At 50.5% G+C, this 19,722-nt stretch overlaps 1 protein-coding gene across 4 annotated transcripts in view; it reads right to left on the minus strand.

The window, feature by feature from the left end:
- The window catches only part of RIN2 (Ras and Rab interactor 2), a 238,423-nt gene that overhangs the window by 25,584 nt on the left and 193,117 nt on the right, over nt 1–19,722 (minus strand). For all 4 annotated transcript variants that reach the window (XM_079944032.1, XM_079944030.1, XM_079944029.1 and 1 more), the window contains 5 exons: nt 17,772–17,964; nt 14,196–14,307; nt 10,811–10,883; nt 6,707–6,798; nt 2,244–3,398 (listed from right to left, as the gene is read on the minus strand). In XM_079944032.1, the coding sequence (XP_079800158.1) occupies nt 2,244–3,398; nt 6,707–6,798; nt 10,811–10,883; nt 14,196–14,307; nt 17,772–17,964 (1,625 nt within the window). The remainder of the gene's footprint in view (nt 1–2,243; nt 3,399–6,706; nt 6,799–10,810; nt 10,884–14,195; nt 14,308–17,771; nt 17,965–19,722) is intronic.

Below are 19,722 nucleotides of genomic sequence, written 5' to 3' on the forward strand. Positions count from 1 at the left end.
TGGCCGGCGTGGCCCTGGGACACCCCGCTCCACCTGGCAGAGCCGTGCCTTGCTACATGGCACACGGATGCCTGCTTCACTGGGCTGAGGCCAGGACCCACTGCCATCGCTTGGACAGGCGGCCTGGCTCAAATTAGGGGCGCCCTAGACGTCAGCTTCCCTTCTCCTTACGACCTTAGATTTTAAACTGAAAGCTGCATCCTTCCGGAGCAGCAAAGTGTTTGCAGCAAAGACTGCTGGCCAAATTCAAATTTGTTTTTGGAGAAAAGGAGATTTGGTGCTCCAAGAGCAAGTACTCTCTCTGAACTTCACCCACAAAGAAGCTGGCAGGAGAGCTTCCTGGGACGGGCGCTTCTGTTGGTGATCACAGCATCGGCGGAGAAGGAAGGGAAGGCCTGGTTCCCCAGGGAGGAGCCTCCTCTCCGTGGGCTGGTTGGCGCTGCCGGCCACATAACCCAGGGCTGACATCAGCGCCCGCAGAGGAAGCTGCTCCTGCCGGGTTCGGGGTCTGAGTGGGTCTCCTCTGAGAGGCAGGCTCTGGGGGGCGGGGACAGAGGGGGCCTGGGTGGCTATTCTGTTGTCCCGAAGGCGTTTCCATCTCTAAGGCACATCCTGGGGCACATTCCTTCCAGCGTTCTCTCCAGCAGCCCAGCTCTAACCACGCCCCATCAACCCAGGCACAAGCCATAGGAAAACAAACAAGGCTTTGATTCCTTTGTGAGAAAATCAAAAAGCTGCTGAAACCCAAAGGAGAGAGAGGGAGAAGGAAGGAGAGAGACACAGAGAGACAACACTTGCTACCACACACTGTTTACTCCTTTCGTCAAACGGACCCAATCAGAAAGAGAAATTGGGGTTTTGCTTTATGAACTGCCTGCAAATGTTTGGGAGCCCTTCTGGCTGCTGTGCCCAGTCAATGAGGTCTCTGAAACTAGCCTTTCAGAGTCAATCTTCTGAAGTTAAAAAAAAAAAAAAAAAAAAAATCCCTTAACACTCGCGCCCTGGAAAAAAAAGATGGCTTGCCAAATTCAATTTTCCCTTGGCCAAAGTAACCACTAGCAATTCAGCCCTCCAACAAGGTTATAAAGAAAGTATTTCCCCTTGACTTTGGAGAAAACACCTTTCATGTGACCTCCAAATATGTGACTTAGTTTAAAGGTACACAAACCAACCTGTCCATTTGATTTTTTTTTTTTTTTTTTGCTTACTCCCTCACAGTGCTACTTACTGAATTCTGTGATGAGAAGCCGGCAAGGCGGTTACCCTCTGGGGAGAAGGGGGACAAGGCGGGGATCCCAGGGGGCTCTGGATGCTGTCATGTTCTGCTGGGCTGGGGCTTGTTCCCTGTGGAAACTCACCCAGCTGCACACCGTGGGCTCTGCCCTCTTCTGAGGGTAAAAAGGGCACTTCCCAACCAAAGCAGCGCAAACCCCCCGCCTCTCAGAAGACAGCAAAAAACGCCTTTTCCTCGCACACAACCTGCAGAGACGCACCTTCAGGAGACCCTCAACAGGCGTGTCACACACACAGCACAAAATCAGGTGGGCTAACGGACCCTCAGAAGGCAAGCTCCGTCCCTGAACAGACCCATCTGCTGCTCCATCGGTCACCCCCCACCCCAAACACGTCCAAGCCTGGCGCACAGCAGCCAAGTCAGGTATAACGTGAAGTCTCCTTCAAGAAGCTGTGTTTCCAGTTCAAATCAGCCCAGGGGCTGCGGTGCGTTGCTGTTTTGAACTCCAGAGAAAACTCCATCCAAGAGAACTAACACAGGATGCGCTGTCCTGCCAGGCTACAGATATATATCTATATATAGATATATATAGATATATATCTATATATATATATTTGTTGTAGTTTTATTGAAGTAGAGTTGATTGACAATGTCATGTTAGTTTCAGGTGTCTAGCAAAGTGATTCAGATACACAGATATATATATTTTTTTCTTTTTCAGCCTCCTTTCCCATATCGGTTATTATGAAATATTAAGTGTAGTTTCCTGGGCTATACAGTAAGTTCTTGTTGGTTATCTATTTTATATAGAGCAATGTGCCTCTGTTAACCCCAACCTCCTAATCTATCCCTACCCCCCTTTCCCTTTGGTAACCGTAAGTTTGTTTTCTATGTCTGTGAGTCTCTTTCTGTTTTGTAAATAAGTTCACCTGGGTCTTTTTTTTTTTGATTCCACATATAAGCGATTATATATATGTATATATATTTTTAAGGCAAGGTGGGTACTCACCTATTTGGTCTTCGGGGATCAGCGACTCGATGGGGGGGTCCAGCTCCGAGCTCTGGGACAAGTAGTTCTTCACCTGGGTCATGAACTGCCGGACGGTCTGCAACAGGTCCGTGCTGGACACGTGGCACTCCTTGTTCTCCTGCAGGAAGCTCACGTAGTCCTGCACCAGGCAGCCGAAGTAGGTGCGCTTGTCGCGGGCCAGCTCGGCGATCCTGCGCACCATGCGCTTCTCGGGGGTCAGGAAGGAGCTGAACACCCCGCTCATCTTGCGGAGCTGGGACTTGACGAGCTTGGGCAGCACGAAGGAGCTGTTCCTCTTCTTCTTGGACTTGATGGGGGGGGCCATGGTCTCCTGGTCGCTCTCCACGTCGTAGTCCTCCAGGCTGCTGTTGGTGTCCGCCTCGTAGCCAAACAGGGGCATGCTGCGGTCCAGGTCCAGCGAGTCGGAGGAGGAAGTGGAAATGCTCATATCACTCAGCCTCTGTCGGCCTCCGCGCCACGGGGCCCGGGATGGGGATGCAGGGGCGGCGGCCGGCCGGGCCCTTGTGCAATCCCGCGGGGCCTCCTCCTCCACCGCCTCCACCGCCGCCGGGGCTCCACCTGCGCCGCCGGCCGGGCCCGCCGCGGGCTCCGGGCGAGGCGGGCCGCCGATCAAGGTCTTGGCGCCGCCCTCCGCCTCGAGAAAAGACGCCTGCTTCTTGAGCCGGGGCGGAGGGACGGGGGTTGGTTTCGCTCCAAGCCGAGCTCCGTCGCCGTGTTGGTGATGGGCCACGGTTTCCGGCATGCTCGCGACGGCCGCGGGCCCGGACAGCTGGGGGCTGCCGTGCACACTATTAATAGCGGGGGGCGGGGGCCGGGGTGGGGGGGACCGAGGCCTGTCCGTGCCATTCGCGTCGGGGGGAGTCCGGGTGCAGGGCCGCTTCGGGCCTCCGCCGAGCTCCTGGCTGTGCACTTTGAAGAACAGAGGATTAATAAAGCACAGGGCTCCGTTGGTCTGGCTGCACTCCAGCTCCGAGGGCGTCCTGGTTTTTATAGAATGCACTCCATTTATAAGGCAGAGCTGACGCGAGGCAGGACCCACACCGTCGGAGGAGAGAGGCCTATGGGGAGGTGGAGGGTTTGGGGGTTTGTTGTCAGCTGGAGAGCTCCAAAAATCTGAAAGTCATTATCAGTGAACACAAGAATGTAAATACAGTGCACTCGGCCAGTCCTTCACAAAAAATCACACTTGCCTGGCAATGCACAGCTTTGGAAGGGGAGGAGCTGCTATACTGGAGTGTGGTGTTTTTCTTTCTTTCTTTCTTTCTCTGTCTCTCTCTCTCTCTTTTTTTGTTTTTGTTTTTGTTTTCACTGCATTCCTTTACTGGAAAGGGTGGAAATGCTGCCAGGCCCAGCTGCCGGCTCATGGGAAGGCTCCGGAGGCTTTTCACCTTCAAAGCCCTTGTGGGATGGCTTGGCTGTGGCACTGAGCCGGCCAGGCCTTTCCCCAGGTGAGGAAAAAGGAACTGGGGTGGTTCCAGTACGAGCCTGGAAAAGGCCGTGGGACTCCCTACTTGCTCCACAAAGACCAAGTCCTCCCACTAAGCAGCAGCATCCTTTCTGATTCCTTCTCCCGGGGTGCCCTCCGCAGGGGGCCCGCAGTTCCCCTTTAATAGGCAGGACCAGCAGCTGGGCCTGGCGGACGTTACACAATCTGCCTTGGGTTTGACACATTCAGCATTAAAACCCAAAAGGAGGAAAAATACACTCATGGGTCCCATCAGCAAAAAACAGGACAGCCAGCTCATGCAAAGGTTAAGTGCAAGTTCGCCCATCCATCTTTGTGGTTTGCTGCCCATCCTTCCCAAATCCTACAACCTCCTGGCCTTGACTATCGGTGCTCAGCACTCTGGAGTGGTGCACGTCGCTGACTGCAGCCGTACTGCCTGGGCGCCCTTTGACAGACGGGTCCGTTTTCCACACAAATCGAGGGAGGCAGTGGTGGTGCTGAACACCTGTTGTAATTTCCATCTGGAATAGGTTCTTGTCTCTACAGTTCTGCCTTGCTGTGTTTGCTGAAACTGTGTTTCTTTCCCGAGGGCCCCGAATGGCTGGTCACAGGGGCCTGGGGAGAGGCTGAGGCTGGGAGCCCTGGCCCTGTCCTGTCTGTGCTGTGAACATGCCTGACCTTGACTTGTGTCGCCCGCTTTCTCTCATCCTTCCTTCCCTCTAGGTCTGTGCTGTCCAATAGGGGAGCCAGCAGCCACCTGTGGCCAGTGAGCGCTTGAAATCCAGCTCGTAAACGGAGGGGCTCCATTTTCCATTTATTTCAGGTGAATCAATTTAAATGTAAAAACTGACACAATTCAGTTACTGGGAAACTCTAAAGTATGTGAAACTTTATATGAAACTACTTTTTCAATTGTAGATGTAACGAAATCTAAACACAGATCCATGTACTTCTGACAAAAATTTAGTGCCTGAATAGAGATGTGCTATACGGATAAAATACACACTGGATTTCAAACACTTAGCATGAAAAAAAGAAGGTAAAATATTTGATCAATACTTTAAAAAATAGGGATGATATATTGAAATAACGTTGCAGATATCACATTAAGTAAATTGTAAAAATTAATTGCACCTTTAATTTTCTTTCATGCGGCTACTAGAAAATTTAAAGGTACACACTGGCTTGCCTTACATCTATTTCTACTGGCCAGTGTAGAGCAGCTCTTGCCTCCTTTGCGTCCTCCTTAGACTCCCCCTGCCACCGTTGTAAGACTTTACAAACTTAGAACACTTAGTTCCCATGTTATGTATTCCTCCCATGCAGACTAAACCTGGGGAGTGGGGGAGAGGGAGAGACCCTATGCATCTTTGAACCCTTGTTATGGGACATAGCGTCTGCCACATAGCGGACCCTCCAGAAAGACTTGTTGGACAAACAAATAAATTAGGTACAGAATTTTTTAAAGTGCTGTCTCTTCACGAAATGGATAAGGTGCACGTTGACCATTACACATGGAATATCTATGAAGGAGACCTTATTTGCCTCCGGTGAGCGGCCACCAGAGCGAGCTCTTTCTGCTTCGATCTCTGCAGGGCACGAGTGCTGTCCCTGATACTGCGGTCCTGGAGCCCTGGCACGAGGCACACACAGCAGGCTGACCCCTGAACCAGGAGTCCTGGGGATGGAGGTCACCAGAGGAAACGGAGACCTGGCGCCTGTCCTGAAGAGGCCTATAATCTAGTGGAGGATCTGATCTTAAATTCAGGAAATGTTTTAAACTCTCTCCAAAGGTGTGTAAAGCTCGGGGGCAGAGATGGTGTGACTTTTCAGCAGGCACATTTATGCGGCCCTGATATTTTTACCTGGATTCTATTTCCCAATCCTGAAACCCAGCTGCCCATCAGACAGGCCTCAGATGCATGTGGCAATTCTTTGGAAACCAAGTTTCGGAGGGGAATGTGAATCCACCTCCGGGCTTCTCTATGCGTTTTGTAGGCTCTCTTGGCAACGGTACCCGCTTCAGAACAAGTTCTTGAGATTTAGGGGCAAACTGGCCAAAGGAGGGACACATATATTTCTTATTTGCTGGGTCAAGTATGACAGTTTCTTAGGTCCTTGGAATCCTGGTAGTTGCACTTCAGAATCCCAAACTCAAATACTATATACTGGTATATAAACTCAAATACTACGGCCTGGTTGTTCATCTATCTGAAGACTGAAGCCCCCAAATCTTAAGAGAATTCCCCCTTCCCATCGAGGAGGAAAACATTTTTTGTGAAAGTTAAACCCACACGGGTTCCCCAGGGCAACAGAACCAAGAAGTGACACTGGGAGAGTGGTGTGTCCTGAGCCCCTGCCATCCACCGTCCACCACGGGGCTGGGTTGAGGGGCATTGGCAAAGGGCAGGAGGGGAAGCGAGCGCCCAGCTGGCCGGAGTGAGGATACACGGCGGCGTAAGGGACATGGCCCAGAACACCAGGGCCGGAACCGAGCAAGAGAGGAACTGAGACAGATGTTACTCTGGAAGCCTGCGCTGTCAAATTCCTCAAAGCACAGAAATGCCATCAATACCGTGTGTTCCTCTAGAATAAAACTCATGCACACGAGGTGCCTGCACTGGCTTTCCCCGTCCGTCAGGCACGGCCTTTCCCCAGCAAGATGCCACAGAAGGGCAGGACCCATGACAGAGGTTCACCTTATCTTAAGACTTGGACATTTTGGGGAGCTCAAACTCATCGACGGGAGATGCTGGGGAGAATTCGTGGGCTACTCAGGCAAACTCGGCACCTGCCTCTGAGAGCGGGTTGGACGTTTGACTTAGAAAAAGACTCTCAGAAGGTGTGACTCAGGGCCTCATGGAGTTCTACCATGGAGATGAGGGTTGCTTTTTGATGCAACGATGTATCGTCTGCCATTGGCTCTGCTCCATGCTTTCACATCAAGAGAAACCGGGCAGGGGCACCCACTTACTTAGTCCCAGTTGGGCTAGTTCTTCAAGCTGAGCCTCAGTCTTGGCTGTTGAAATGGCATAAGGCAACTTCAAGGTAAACGGCAGGACGTCCCTGATTTTTCAAAAGAGAGAATACATGTAATTACATGTCTTGTTCTGTCTCTTGCTTTCATTTCCATCCTAGAGATGTTTTAGCTTAAACTATTTATTTTTGTTTTATTTTTTAATTGAAGTATAGTTGACTTACAGTGTTTCAGGTATACAGCAAAGTGATTCAGTTTTATACATATATATTCTTTTCCATTATAGGTTATTACAAGACACTGAATATAGTTCCCTGTGCTACACAGTAGGTCCCTGTTGTTTGTCTATAGCTTAAACTATTTCAGATGGCCCAGACATCACAGCATACCCAACCAGACTCGTCTTTACTGATAGGACTGTGGGATCACTACTCCTGCCTGTGTTAACACACGCAGGACAGGCTGAGAGACAAGCCCACATGGTTTCAGTATTTGCAGCGAGGACCAAATTGCCTTCCTGGGCAGCTAAGCCGTATCTAGAGTTAATATCAGGATCGCTAACTATGTTGGTGGATCCATCACATAAATAACACCTTAGGTACTGATTTGCTAGATGCTCTGAATGTTGGGCCCCGACTCCCCGGGCAGGAATGTGTGATCCTAAACCAAAATGTATTACCCCACTGCGTTGGGCACGGCAGATTCTCAATGAATGTCTGTTGGTTTTATTTGTGACGTGTTCCGGCTACAGCCCATGTATTGTCCTTTGTGTGCTGGGGACAAAACTCCCTCTTGAGTCTTCAGGTAGTGCTTCTCTAACTGTAATGTGCACCTGAATCTCTGGGGGGTCTTGTGAGGCTGCACTCTGACTCAGCAGGTCTGGGGGAGGCCAGAGGTTGGGCGTTTCTGTCAAGCTCCCCGACCCTGGGCCATGCTTTGAGCAGAAAGGCAAATCTAAAGGACCTCATGTGACAACACTTCCCCCAAGCAGCATCACGCCATGTGTAGACCAGGAAACAAATGCACTGCAGCATCACAGACCAGCAGACCCAAGAGGAAGGAGCTGGGCTGGCACCAGGGTCCTGCTGCGGCCAGGGCATAGCGTCGCCACCATGACCTCCTGCTTTCTCCGAAAGGGCAGAGGCAGACTTCAAAAGCACTTGTTCATCTTCATGCACAAGGGTTAGGATCATGCTCTAAGCACTGATGAAATCCTCACGGGGCTCAGCACAGGGCCTTGCCTGACACAGATAGGGAGAGAATGTGTTTTGAATAAATGGATGAATGAATATGCAATGACAAGGGTGACCTATCAGAAAAGGACTTATTTTTTTCAGTGGTGGTACTGGTGTTACAAAGAAAGAATTCATTCATCCATCCAGCAAAGTCTATGGTCATCTATGATGTGCCAGGTGCTGGGAACAAAACAGACAAAGTCCCCACCTGCACAGAGCTTCACTCCAGCGGACGCCAGCAGACAGAGAACAATAAAGCAATTCATAGAATACACGGGAAGGGGATGTGCCCCATGGATAAAAGTAAAGCACAAAAGGGGAAAAATAAAGAGGGTTCAAGTGTGAGAGTTGGCCAGGGAAGGCCCCCTGAGCAGGTAGCATTTGACTGAAGATCTAAAGGTGGCCAGGAAGTAAACTATGAGGGAAAGAACATTCCAGGCAGAAGGAGCAGCAGGTGCAAAGGCCCTGGGGTGGGAGAGGGTCTGGCATGTATGAAGAACAGCAAGGAGACCCCACCCCCGCCCCCCCCAGGGCTGGGGTGGAGAAAGTGAGGACAAAGTTCGGAGCTCCTGCCTGTGTTCTGTCAACACAAGATGACCTGAACGTTTCCACTGAAGAAAATAACTATACCAAACAACTAGTCGTTTAAGGTAACATTGGGCAACACTGTAGGCTGAATCAGATTAAATCTGGATGACTGGAGACTTTTGGAACCCTTGAGGCTGTTGACAATGAATAACAAATTAGTCAGGTCGATGGAAAGAGCAAAACACGAGGGCTCACATAACTGCTAGGAGTTGGCAGTCGGGAGGCTCCTCTTTCCTGGGGTATTAAGCCCAGGTCGCCTCCTGCTTCCAGGAGACCCTTTCGTCTGTCCCCATTGTGAGCACCTCGTCCACTTGCCTCTGTTCTGGATGAAGCAGGTGGAGCGTCAGGGGATGCAGCGTTTGTGTAAGAGCTGCTGCCGGACCCAGGAGAGGCCATGGCCCTGATTATGATGTTAAATGAAGACTATTGAGACCAGAATTTTGTAACGTCAAAGCATCATGCAAATCTGTATTTCCATGGCTGTACCCACTTAATGAAAACCTACTTTCTTTAGGCAATTGGGAGGAAAGCCACACATAACAAAACCAACCTACGTTTATTTTAAGGTTTTACTTTGTCCAATGCAGTACCTAGAGCCTAAATATTGCATAATTGGTTTGGGTTTTCTTAATGACAGAGATGACAGGAAACCACACCCGTCATTCACTAATGGGTGGTTTTAGGCTTTGATCTACTAGAAAATTAGATGTTGTGCGTGAATACTCTCCCGCCGTGCCAGCCAAGGGCGTGACACAGCCTCTCCTCTCTCTCTCTCTCTCTCTCTCTCTCTCTCTCTCACTCACACACACACACACAAGAGGGGGCGCCTCCTTCTCACCTAACCCTGGTTCTAAAACTTGCATAACAGACAAAATAAAGCCATCTTCTGTATAAACGTTTCACTCAAGAGCTTTAATGCATGCATAAGTTAGATTTATTTTTTTAATATTTTTTTACTCTATATGTCATATCTCTAAAGAGGAGGAGACTGACTATTAATCTCAAAATGTCAACGTAGGGCTTTGCCTGGGAGCATCTTGTGTTGGCATCATGCTTTGTGGGTCACCAAGCCTTCTAGGTACTCGGTCCCCTTCAGTCACCAAGCGACTCCAGACAGCGACACTTAGTTGACAGTGACCACTGAAGGGAGAGATGGTACCTTTCGTGCATGGCTGCCAAATCCTGTTTTATAGGTGGGATGATCTTTCACAACAACAGCAGGTTCATCAAGGAGCAAACTATAACGTGTAGTTTGTAGTATGTCTGACCGACATACCAGGGTTGACAGTCACTCCCAGGGGCTGCCGGGCTCATGCCAGCGCAGGTGTGCATGCCTGGGGATGTGAGGGCTTCTGCACTGGCCTCCTCGATTTGGGCAGACTTCCTCACACAGGTGAGGGCTCCTGCCCACACCCTGGCAGGTGGCGGCCCCTGCAGGGCACTCACAGCGCTCTGGTCCCATTCTGGAGGAAGCCCCCCACTTCCTCCCGCTGGGCTCCCCCTCTGGAAGTGCCCTCCCCCATCAGGCCACTGACCGCAGCTTCGGCTGGCCTGGCCTGGGGACCTCCAGGAGTGGACAGCTTGGTGCCTACCTTCCCCCCAACCCCCAAGGATCTAGCCCGTCTCTGCTCTATCGGCTGTGACGGATGCACAAGAAGAACCAAGGAGGCCAACTGAGCCAGGCGACCTGAGGGGAGGCAACATCGACCTCTGCAGACAATGAGTTTTGAGCCTCATTCGTGGAAAGAACCCTTGACTTGAGAAACTGGGATGGCTCACAGAAAAGAAAGAAGAAAGCCTTCCCCAGCTTGCACTCCCCTGACACTTTTTAACATCGGGATTTGGGGCTTGGCTTCATGTAGACTGAAACAGTCCCTTTAGTTACAAAAAAGACAGGGGTACCCAGCAGGCCTGAAGGAGAGCGATGCAAGATTTATGGACTGGTTGAAGGAACCACATTTCTAGATGAACTGCATCCACTGGGGGTTTTTCAGAAACATTATCAGGGACCTTTAAATGTTACACGCTTGCATCACGGGCCCCTTTCTGCATGTGTGTGTTATTTTACACTTAGAGGGGCTGGGCTAGTTATTCTGATCTTAAGCCTGGTACAGGGGGCCTGGTGACCCTTTCACCTCAGGGGCCAATCCTTCCAGGGACATTCAATAGGTGACAAGCCTTCCAGAGCCCTGCGCCTGGGACGCATCAAGAAACCCGGGGGCCGGTGATAGCGCACACGCCAAGCAGGGGCTTGAAATCGGGAGACGAAGAGCCTTACCTGCTGATGCAGTAGAAAGCAATGAGCCGGAATAAATCCGCAAAACTGATTCCTGAGCCTTCCAGGGAAAAGGCTGGAAAAGAGAGAGTTTGGAAACCAGCTGAGTGTCCCTGAGCATCCTGGGAAAGGAAAGGCCCTCAGTGCTGGATGTTGCCTGCTGCGAGGGCAGGAGCATCCCTGTGCTCCCTGACCAACTCTCACACGGCTGACGGGAACCAGCTGTGCGGCCGCCAGACACAGGCCAGGGGAGGGGCTGGGGGCCTAGAAGTCTGGCCCCTGACTCATTGGAGCACGTGCTCCAGTGCCTGGTAAACAGACCAGCGCAGACTCAAATGACACAGCTAAAGTTTGGGATGCAAAGCTGGGCAGGGTCCAGGGGCCAGACGGGCAGGAGTGAGAGGCCATCAGGAGACAGGGCTTGGGGGACGCCAAGGCCCCACCGGCCCTTGACCCTCTCGGGCTGGACCTCCTGGGTCACAATCCTCTTTGCCAAAACGGGCCACTTCTGGTACAGACACAAGGCAGAGAAGGAGCTCGAGGCTTGGAGGATAACACGTGATTCTCATAAATCAGCTTTGAGGTCAACTCTGTAGGAAAGATTCTAAAATTAATTTAGCCCCTACCCACTCCCACCACCACCACCAAGCGTGCAAGCGTGCAAGAAATATTCTGTCAAGTCGGTGCGCCATTTCATACATCTTCTAGTTGATGGAACAGAGAGTGGCTTGACTTCAAAAATTCATGTATTTGCCAACCACTCCTCAGTCCCTCTTTGCTGAAATGCCACCCCTGCAGCCATTCTTCCAGCAACATTCCAAAGAGCCTCAGCTGTGTGAAGATTTCCTCATTTCCTCAATCAGACGAGTTTCTCTCCCTTCCATAGCCTCATTTATTTTGCTTATTACTTGCTTACATTGTATTATTTCACTTACTATTTCTGTAGCACCCAAAACACATCTATACCTCCACACATATACCATGAGCGACAGACAGACAGACACAGAAACAGAAACACACACACATGTACACCACAGTTTTGTGAGTTAAGTAAAAGGGAATGGACTTGGGGTAGGTTAACCTCTCTGAGCCTCGGTTTTCTCATCTGTAAAATGGACAATAACTGTACTTCCCTTGTCTCCCAGAAGGATAGTAGTGGGAAGTGCAATTTTTTAACAAATGTAGTAACTTAGGGTCTTCCCTGGTGGTCCAGTGGGTAAGACTCCACGTTCCCAATGCAGGGGGCCCAGGTTCAATCCCTGGTCAGGGAATTAGATCCCACACACATGCCGCAACTAAGAGTCCGCATACCACAACTAAGGAGCCGACGCAACCAAATAAGTAAATAAATGAACATTAAAAAAAAATGGAGTAACGTGTGAAAGAAATCTACACAGATATGAGGTGGTACTTATTATGAAACACACTGTCCAGATGTTATGATAAAATATCTATGTTTTTAAAGCCAGCCCTTCCTCTCTCAGTGCACCTCAATTTGCAGAGAAGGTAGACCCTGGCCAGGAAGGGGCCATCCTGGTGTGACTGAGGCCTTGTGGTAATCAGTTATAGGCAGGTTAATTCTTTGCTCAGACTAGCTCTTTCAGCCACTTTAAGTCACCTGGAGAGGACTAGGGAAGTGATAAAAGTCTTTACAAAATAGGGAGGAAATTGTTCAGCCAGGGAGGGACCTCAGGTGAACAACAAGTAAAGTTTAAAGTACAAACACTAACTGTACTTATTGCAGGAGGGGAAGGAGGGATTTGCAGGCTAACTTATCATGGTTAACTTTGGCTGTTAGAAGGTATTTAAAAACCACTTAGGGGACTTCCTTGGTGGTGCAGTGGTTAAGAATCCTCCTGCCAATGCAGGGAACATGGGTCCGGGAAGATCCCACATGCCATGGAGCCACTAAGCCCGTGCGCCACAACTACTGAACCTGCACCCTAGAGCCCGTGAGCAACAACTACTGAGCCCGTGTGCCAGAACTAACTGAAGCCCGCGCGCCTAGCGCCCATGCTCTGCAACAAGAGAAGCCACCGCAATAAGAAGCCCGCGCACCGCAACGAAGAGTAGGCCCTGCTCGCCGCAACTAGAGAAAGCCCGCGCGCAGCAACGAAGACGCAATGCAGCCAAAAGTAAATATATAATTAAAAAAAAAAAAAACCACTTGGATGTATCACTTCTTGGCTAGCTGAGCTTCAAAAGCCAACTCAGAACCACCTTTCTTCATTTAATATTTAATTCATTGCCTTTCAGATGGTGGGTTTGAAATCTACCTTCTGATTCCCTCCTAACGTAAATAAACCAGGGATCATTAGCCAGGTTCAGTGACGGCTCAGATGATTTTGCACGTGGAAGCTTTTCCCTGAAGCCAGGGGCCTTGGGAGAGGCCTGGAGGGAAAACATCATGGGACCTGAGGCCAGTCATACATCACAGAGGCTGCTCCAGAAACACCTCCTCCAGACCCAGTTAACGACTCTTGGGCTCAGCAAGACTATGAACTCTGGGCTGAGTGGAAGCCAGGATCTGCCCTGAAATTGGTCTCAGGACCTTCGGCTCCTTCCAAGGCAGGGACTGAGGCTCGCTCAGGTTATAACGAGAACCTGGTCTCCGTCATCTTATTGGACAGTTGACCAGCATCCAAACTCGCCTTCACACCTCAGCTTGCTCACCTGTGGCTCGGTGAAGCCTCCCCCTTGGGGGCGTAGGTCCATCTTCTGATGGCGGCTGGGAGCCTGTCAGGACATCAGGACTGTTTGCTCCCTTTCCCATTGAAAACTTGGCCCTCCAAGATTTCAGATTTCCAATGACCATGGTTCGGCAGAAAGAAACCGACACTCCTGACCACGATCCCTCCAAAACTTCAGCCGGTCCATTTTTTCCAAAGGGCTAGATTCTGCCTACGATCAGCTGCCTTTCATGGCACACTGAACAGCGATGGCCTAGAGGGAACATAGCCCCTCAAGGACTATTCACAGAGCTGTGCAGACACACTCTTTGGCGTGAGAGCCCATAAAAAGGCTCAGCGGTGCAGCCCACCCTGCAGCTCAGTCATCAGCAAACCTGGGGGCCGCGCCCTGCATAACTGGGAAGAGGGCGAGGAAACCAGCCTCTGTTAGGCCCCTGCTGTATGCCAGGCAGCAGAATGCGAACCTTGCACACAGGTTGTTTAACTGAACTGTTAACACCGTACAGATGTCGCTATACAGATAAGAAAACCGAGGCTCCTAGGGCAGGTTACCTGCCCAGTCATCCTGGGACAAGCGATAGCGCTGGGACACAGACCCACGTCTGTTCGTCTCAAAGTGCGGGCTCTCTCCTATTCTACTGGCTCAAAGACCCCAGGCCCCCGTGTCACCGGGACCCAACCACCCGATGACCACTTACTGTATGTGCTTTCCTTGATGGCAAATTCCTTGAGTGGGGCTCCAAATTCACAGGGCAGGCGAAGGGAGAGGACTTTCTTCTGCATTTTGGTGGATTTACGAACCAGGAAGATCTAGGGGAGGGAAAAAAAAGTTCAAGCTTAGGAAACATCTCAAAGGCTGGGACCTGGGCATGTGATAACCTGCATACCCAGCACCCATGAGTGGAGCCCCTCTTGTAGCCGAGCTACACGGCTTAAGGCAGAACACTACTGCCATGGAAAGGGGTGATGAGCAGACAGGCCACAGGTGCCCTTCTTGGGTAACTGGCCTCAGGAGAATCCCACTTTCCCTTTGCCAGAACCTTCTCCGTGAGGCTAAGTCTGCAACAGCATTTTCAGCCTGGTGACTGCTTTACAGCTCACGGTACATATTCTCTAGCCCGTGTCTGATAAAGGCATCCTGGTTGACGAACCCTAAATTTCTAGACACAGGTAACACGGCTAAGCCATAGGTGGTGAATTAGAGGTTCTTTGGCTAATTTGGCTTATGGGTGTATTTAAGATAGAAATCTGAATTTGCTGCCAACAGTGAAAAAGCACAAGGTGTTTTGTTTTTCACATTAAAATCCGAATGTCTAGCTTCTCTTGGAGAATGGGATGATAAGGCAAGACCAGGCATGGCCACATCTGCTGGAGCTGAAAAGGGCAACTTCCCCCGGGAGACAGGTAGCTGGGCTCTGAGGTTCGCCACAGCCAACACTGAGGTGGCGGTCCTAACTTTACTCCTGACTCGCTTCACTTTGTGACAGCTCCCTCCAGTTCCAAATAATGTCTTTAGATGTATGTTTTTTTTTTGTTTTTTTTTGCGTTACACGCGCCTCTCACTGTTGTGGCCTCTCCCGTTGCGGAGCACAGGCTCCGGACGCGCAGGCTCAGTGGCCATGGCTCACGGGCCCAGCCGCTCCGCGGCATGTGGGATCTTCCCAGACCGGGGCACGAACCCGCGTCCCCTGCATCGGCAGGTGGACTCCCAACCACTGCGCCACCAGGGAAGCCCTAGATGTATGTTTAAACCCACCCAACCCCCGGTGCTGATCTCAGGAGACCATCCTAGCCTCTGTCACTGCAGAGGCGAGTATGCCGTGTACTGCTCTGTGCAGGCCATGCACTGCACAACTCCAGGGGGCGCCACCTATTTAGACAACAAATCAAATGGCACTCCTTGGAGCTTGCAGTGTGGTGATCCGCTGCGTCCTTGTTCCTTCCTGGGGTACATGAGCCTTCTCCAAGGATCCCATCCTGTCCTGTTTCTTTACCTACATCTCTTTCCTCTGCATTTGGATACCTACTCTCTCCTGCTTTTCTAAAGCCTTTTATTTTTTCCACCTAATCTTCATTTCTTTCTCGATGTCCAGTCAATAGCTCCTAAGATGATTTTTGGGGGTGGAGGGGTAATGGGAATTGGGTATCTGGTAAGGAGACAGGAAGATCTTAAGTTCCCTCTTTTTTCCCAGCACCCATAGGGAGGCAGCCAAAGAATTTGCCAGCTCTGGGAGTCAATGGCTCTGGGTCACCCTGAAGCTTAAGCAGGTGTTTCCTCAGTGCTATCGGGTTGAGTAAAAGCCCCAAAGTACTGGTGGGAGGTAGCTGCTGGTGGGTGGAAAGAAGTATCGCTCCCTTAGGGAGGTGGGATCTCCTTGAGCCTTGGGGTCAGGGAGGGCACAACCTCTAAGCTGTATCTCCTGAACGTCTGAAACCTTAGGTCAACAGTTGGTAAAGCTTGGCCTACAGACCAAATCCATCCTGCTGCTTGCTTTCACGAACACAGTGTTACTGACATACAGCCTTGCTTCTTGGTTTACGTACTGTCTATGGCTATGGCTGCCCTACGATGGCAGAGTTGAGTGGCTGTGACAGAGACTGTGTGCGCTACAAAGCCCCAAATAGTGATACTCCGACTCTTTATAGAAACAGTTTGCCAGCCACTGTCTTAGGCTGTAGATGAGTCAGGGATGGTGGCAGCCGAAGGACCAGATGCCACCAGAGCTGCTCTTGCAAATCTCTCTCCTTCACACACCTGCCCTTCTTTCTCTTCAGCAGCCTCACTTCTCCTGGTGAACCGTGGCCTCTCGCGTCCTCACCCCACCCTCGGCCTGCCCCACGCCGTCAGGCAGGTCCTGCCCAGGGCTCAGGTAGGTGGAGAACCTTCTGCCTGACTCGTTCCCCATCAGGTCTCAGCAGGAATGGACGTGCCTGACTCCAGGAACTGGGACGGGCAGGGAGGGGAACTGTTGCCTAGCAACATGGCAACCTCCCTCTTTAGAATTTTTTGCAGAAATACAGGAGCAGACAACTCAGCCTGAAAAAAGTGGGGGCCTCACAGAAGGGGGTCCTGATCATATAGACCAAAACCAAGGGCAACAACCCGGCACGCTGGCCAAGGAATTCTCTGCAGAGATGATCCAATACTGCACTTGTCACCCTGAGTGTGTCCCAACAGAGGACTTAGTCCTGTCTGCTTCTGTCAGATGAGAAACAAAGACTCACTTACAAGTCAAAAAGTGATCACTGACAAGCTCTGGCTGATAGGAAACTTAAAAGTTTATTTTTGTGCCCAACTGTTACAACATTCTTCAGCCAGCTACGGAAGGAATTTTCTCCTTGCCTCTCCATCTATTTCTTAGTTTCTATCTCTTGTTATGTGTTGTTTCCAGTATTATTTTATCTGTGATTTACTGTATTTATCCTTGTTTTGGAAGTAGACATTGTACACAAGCGCTGTCCAGTAGAACTTTCTATGATGGTGGAAATGTTCACTACTTTGAGCTATCCATCCGATATGGTAGCCACCAACCCCTGGGACTAGGGAGCCCTTAAAATGTGGCTAATGCCACAGAGGAACCGAATTTTTTATTCTATTTTATTAATGTAATTTAAATAGCTACATGAGGCAAGCGGCTACCATGACAGACAGCACAGGAAATACCTACCCATCACTGAATAACATTTTCTGAGAAACTTCTCTAGCGTCATGGAGTGGGCTTGAGTAAGATGAGACTGGGCTTGGGTAGGGGGGAGCTGAAAAAACCCAACTGGACTTTGATTTGTCCCTGAGACAATCCAAGGAAAGGAAGATCACATTGACAGCCAGAGCAGACAAGGCTATGGACATGGAACTTTTGAAGACTGGGTCCCATGTTGGATGGTTGGGCCCTGGCAGGGTTCCCAGGCTCATGCTGAAAGGAAAACCACAGGGGCAACTGAGGACCCCACAACCAGACTCATCCCCAACGTCATATCTCCAGAAGGCAGGCCCAGGGCCTCCAGCCAACGGCCCGTCCTCAGGACCCCGGCGCCCGGTTACCCTGCAGACCTGGGTACACATGGTCACCGGGCAGAGGAAGGCAGAAAGGCAAATCACGAAGGGCTCTGTTCCTGGGAGCTGCCTCCAGAACTTCTCTGCAGTGTAACGAGGTACACACTGGGAACCGTGCTCCCTGCAGGCTGGGAAGAGCTCTCTGGAAGTCCACGTCTTTCTCTTTAAGGAAGCGGCAGCCCTGCCCACCTCCACCTGCTTTCCCGCTTCTGAGTCTTACCCCCGGAGGCTGTGCCCGTAGGACTCCTGCCGCCTCGTCTTCGCTCAGACCCAGCTGCAGCCATATGGGGTGGGTGTGCAGGAGCCGGTCCAAGATGCTGAGCCTGTTGGACAGGCTGTCGTAGCCAGAGTCCCGGGGACAGGTCTTCACATCCTTTTCCTCGGAGTAGCCATCGTCCTTGTGTCTCACCATGCTAGGAGAGAGAATTGGCAGGGGTCAAACGGCTGCGGCACAATCCCCCACACAAGGACAGCATCTCTCGGTCTCCTTGATGGGGCTGTCCTGTCATCACCATCTCCTTTGCCTTCCCCTCCAGACTGAAAGCTTTCCGGGGGCAGACACACAGTTCTAGTTCACTCTTTATCTCTAACGTTACAGACAGTACTCAACAACACTCAACACACCCAACCTTCTACTTCTAACCCAGTTTTCACAAGGTTCTAAACATCCTAAATGCTGTTTACTCTGTCTTCTGCCATAGAACATTTCTAACTTTGAGCCAAACACGCTCAATTCCGTATGGTAACCGTGAAATCAAGAGCATGACCAGGCAAGCGCTAAAAGCAAAGACAAACACTCACACTCACGCACACTCATTTTGAACCCAAAGAACTGCATTTCATTTCTTGCCAGGCACTTTCGTTTTCCTTTTACTATATTATTTCCAATAGAAAACCACAGGTGAATGGTGTGTTGTGCTATTCATAAAACCGTATGAACATTATTCATAATTGCCATACATACAGTGGAAACATCCCGAATCTCCATCAACTAGAGAATGGATAAATTAAACGTGGTCTATCCATACAATGGAATTTGATTCAGCCATTAGAGTCATTCATTCTTTTTATGAATGAGGCACTGGTCCATGCTACGAAATGAATAAACCTTGAAGACCCCACGCTCAGTGAAAGAAGCCCGACACAATAGTGTACTGATTCTACTTATATGAAATATCTGGGTTAGGGAAAAACATAGGGACAGAAAGATTAGTGGCTGCTGGGGGATGGGGAGTGGCGTGGGGTATCTCATGACCGCTCATGGGAGTGGAGGTTCTTTCGAGGTAACGAAACTGCTCTGGAATGAAGTGAGCTCACGGCTGTACAACTTCATGAAATACTGAAAACCACAGAACTGCATGGCATGTGATGAAATCTCAAAAAAAAAAAAAGAAAAAAAATTGGACTTCCCTGGTGGTGCAGTGGTTAAGAATCCGCCTGCCAATGCAGGGGACACGGGTTCGAGCCCTGGTCCGGGAAGATCCCACATGCCACGGAGCAGCTTAAGCCCGTGCGCCACAACTACTGAGCCTGCGCTCTAGAGCCCGCGAGCCACAACTACTGAAGCCCGCGCGCCTAGAGCCCGTGCTCTGCAACAAGAGAAGCCACCGCAGTGAGAAGCCCGTGCACCGTGGCCAAGAGTAGCCCCCGCTCGCCACAACTAGAGAAAGGCCGCATGCAGCAACAAAGACCCAATGCAGCCAAAACTAAATAAATTTATAAAAAAAGATACCATATTGCTGTCCATCATTTCCCTTGGCACCCAACCCTACCCCTGCTATTGAGTATTTAATCCCCATTCTACAAATGAGGAAACTGAGCCCCAAGAAGCTCCCGAGCTGTCCAGAGTAATAAACAACCATGAAATGGCAGAGGTAGAAATTCCAGAGGTCTGGTGTTCCTCCAACTTTGCAAGTAACAGCTGAGATCATGCACACGGGAAGGCTTGTATCAAGTGGTGCCTACTGTTGGCCCAACCTTTATCAATATTTTCTCATCCCTTCTTCACGGTAGCCCTGAAAGGAGGGGCCAGGATCCCAGTTTTCTAAAAGAGAACCAGAGGAGGCTCTTTCCTTCCTTGAGGAGCCTGCCCAAGGGCAGGCCTCTGTCAAGAGAGGGTGGAGACCCCTGCCCAAGGCTGCTTAAGCTCTGGGGTGTCTTCCCCTCTACCA

Source organism: Stenella coeruleoalba, assembly GCF_951394435.1.
Source record: "Stenella coeruleoalba genome assembly, chromosome: 15".
NCBI classification, from domain to species: Eukaryota; Metazoa; Chordata; class Mammalia; order Artiodactyla; family Delphinidae; genus Stenella; species Stenella coeruleoalba.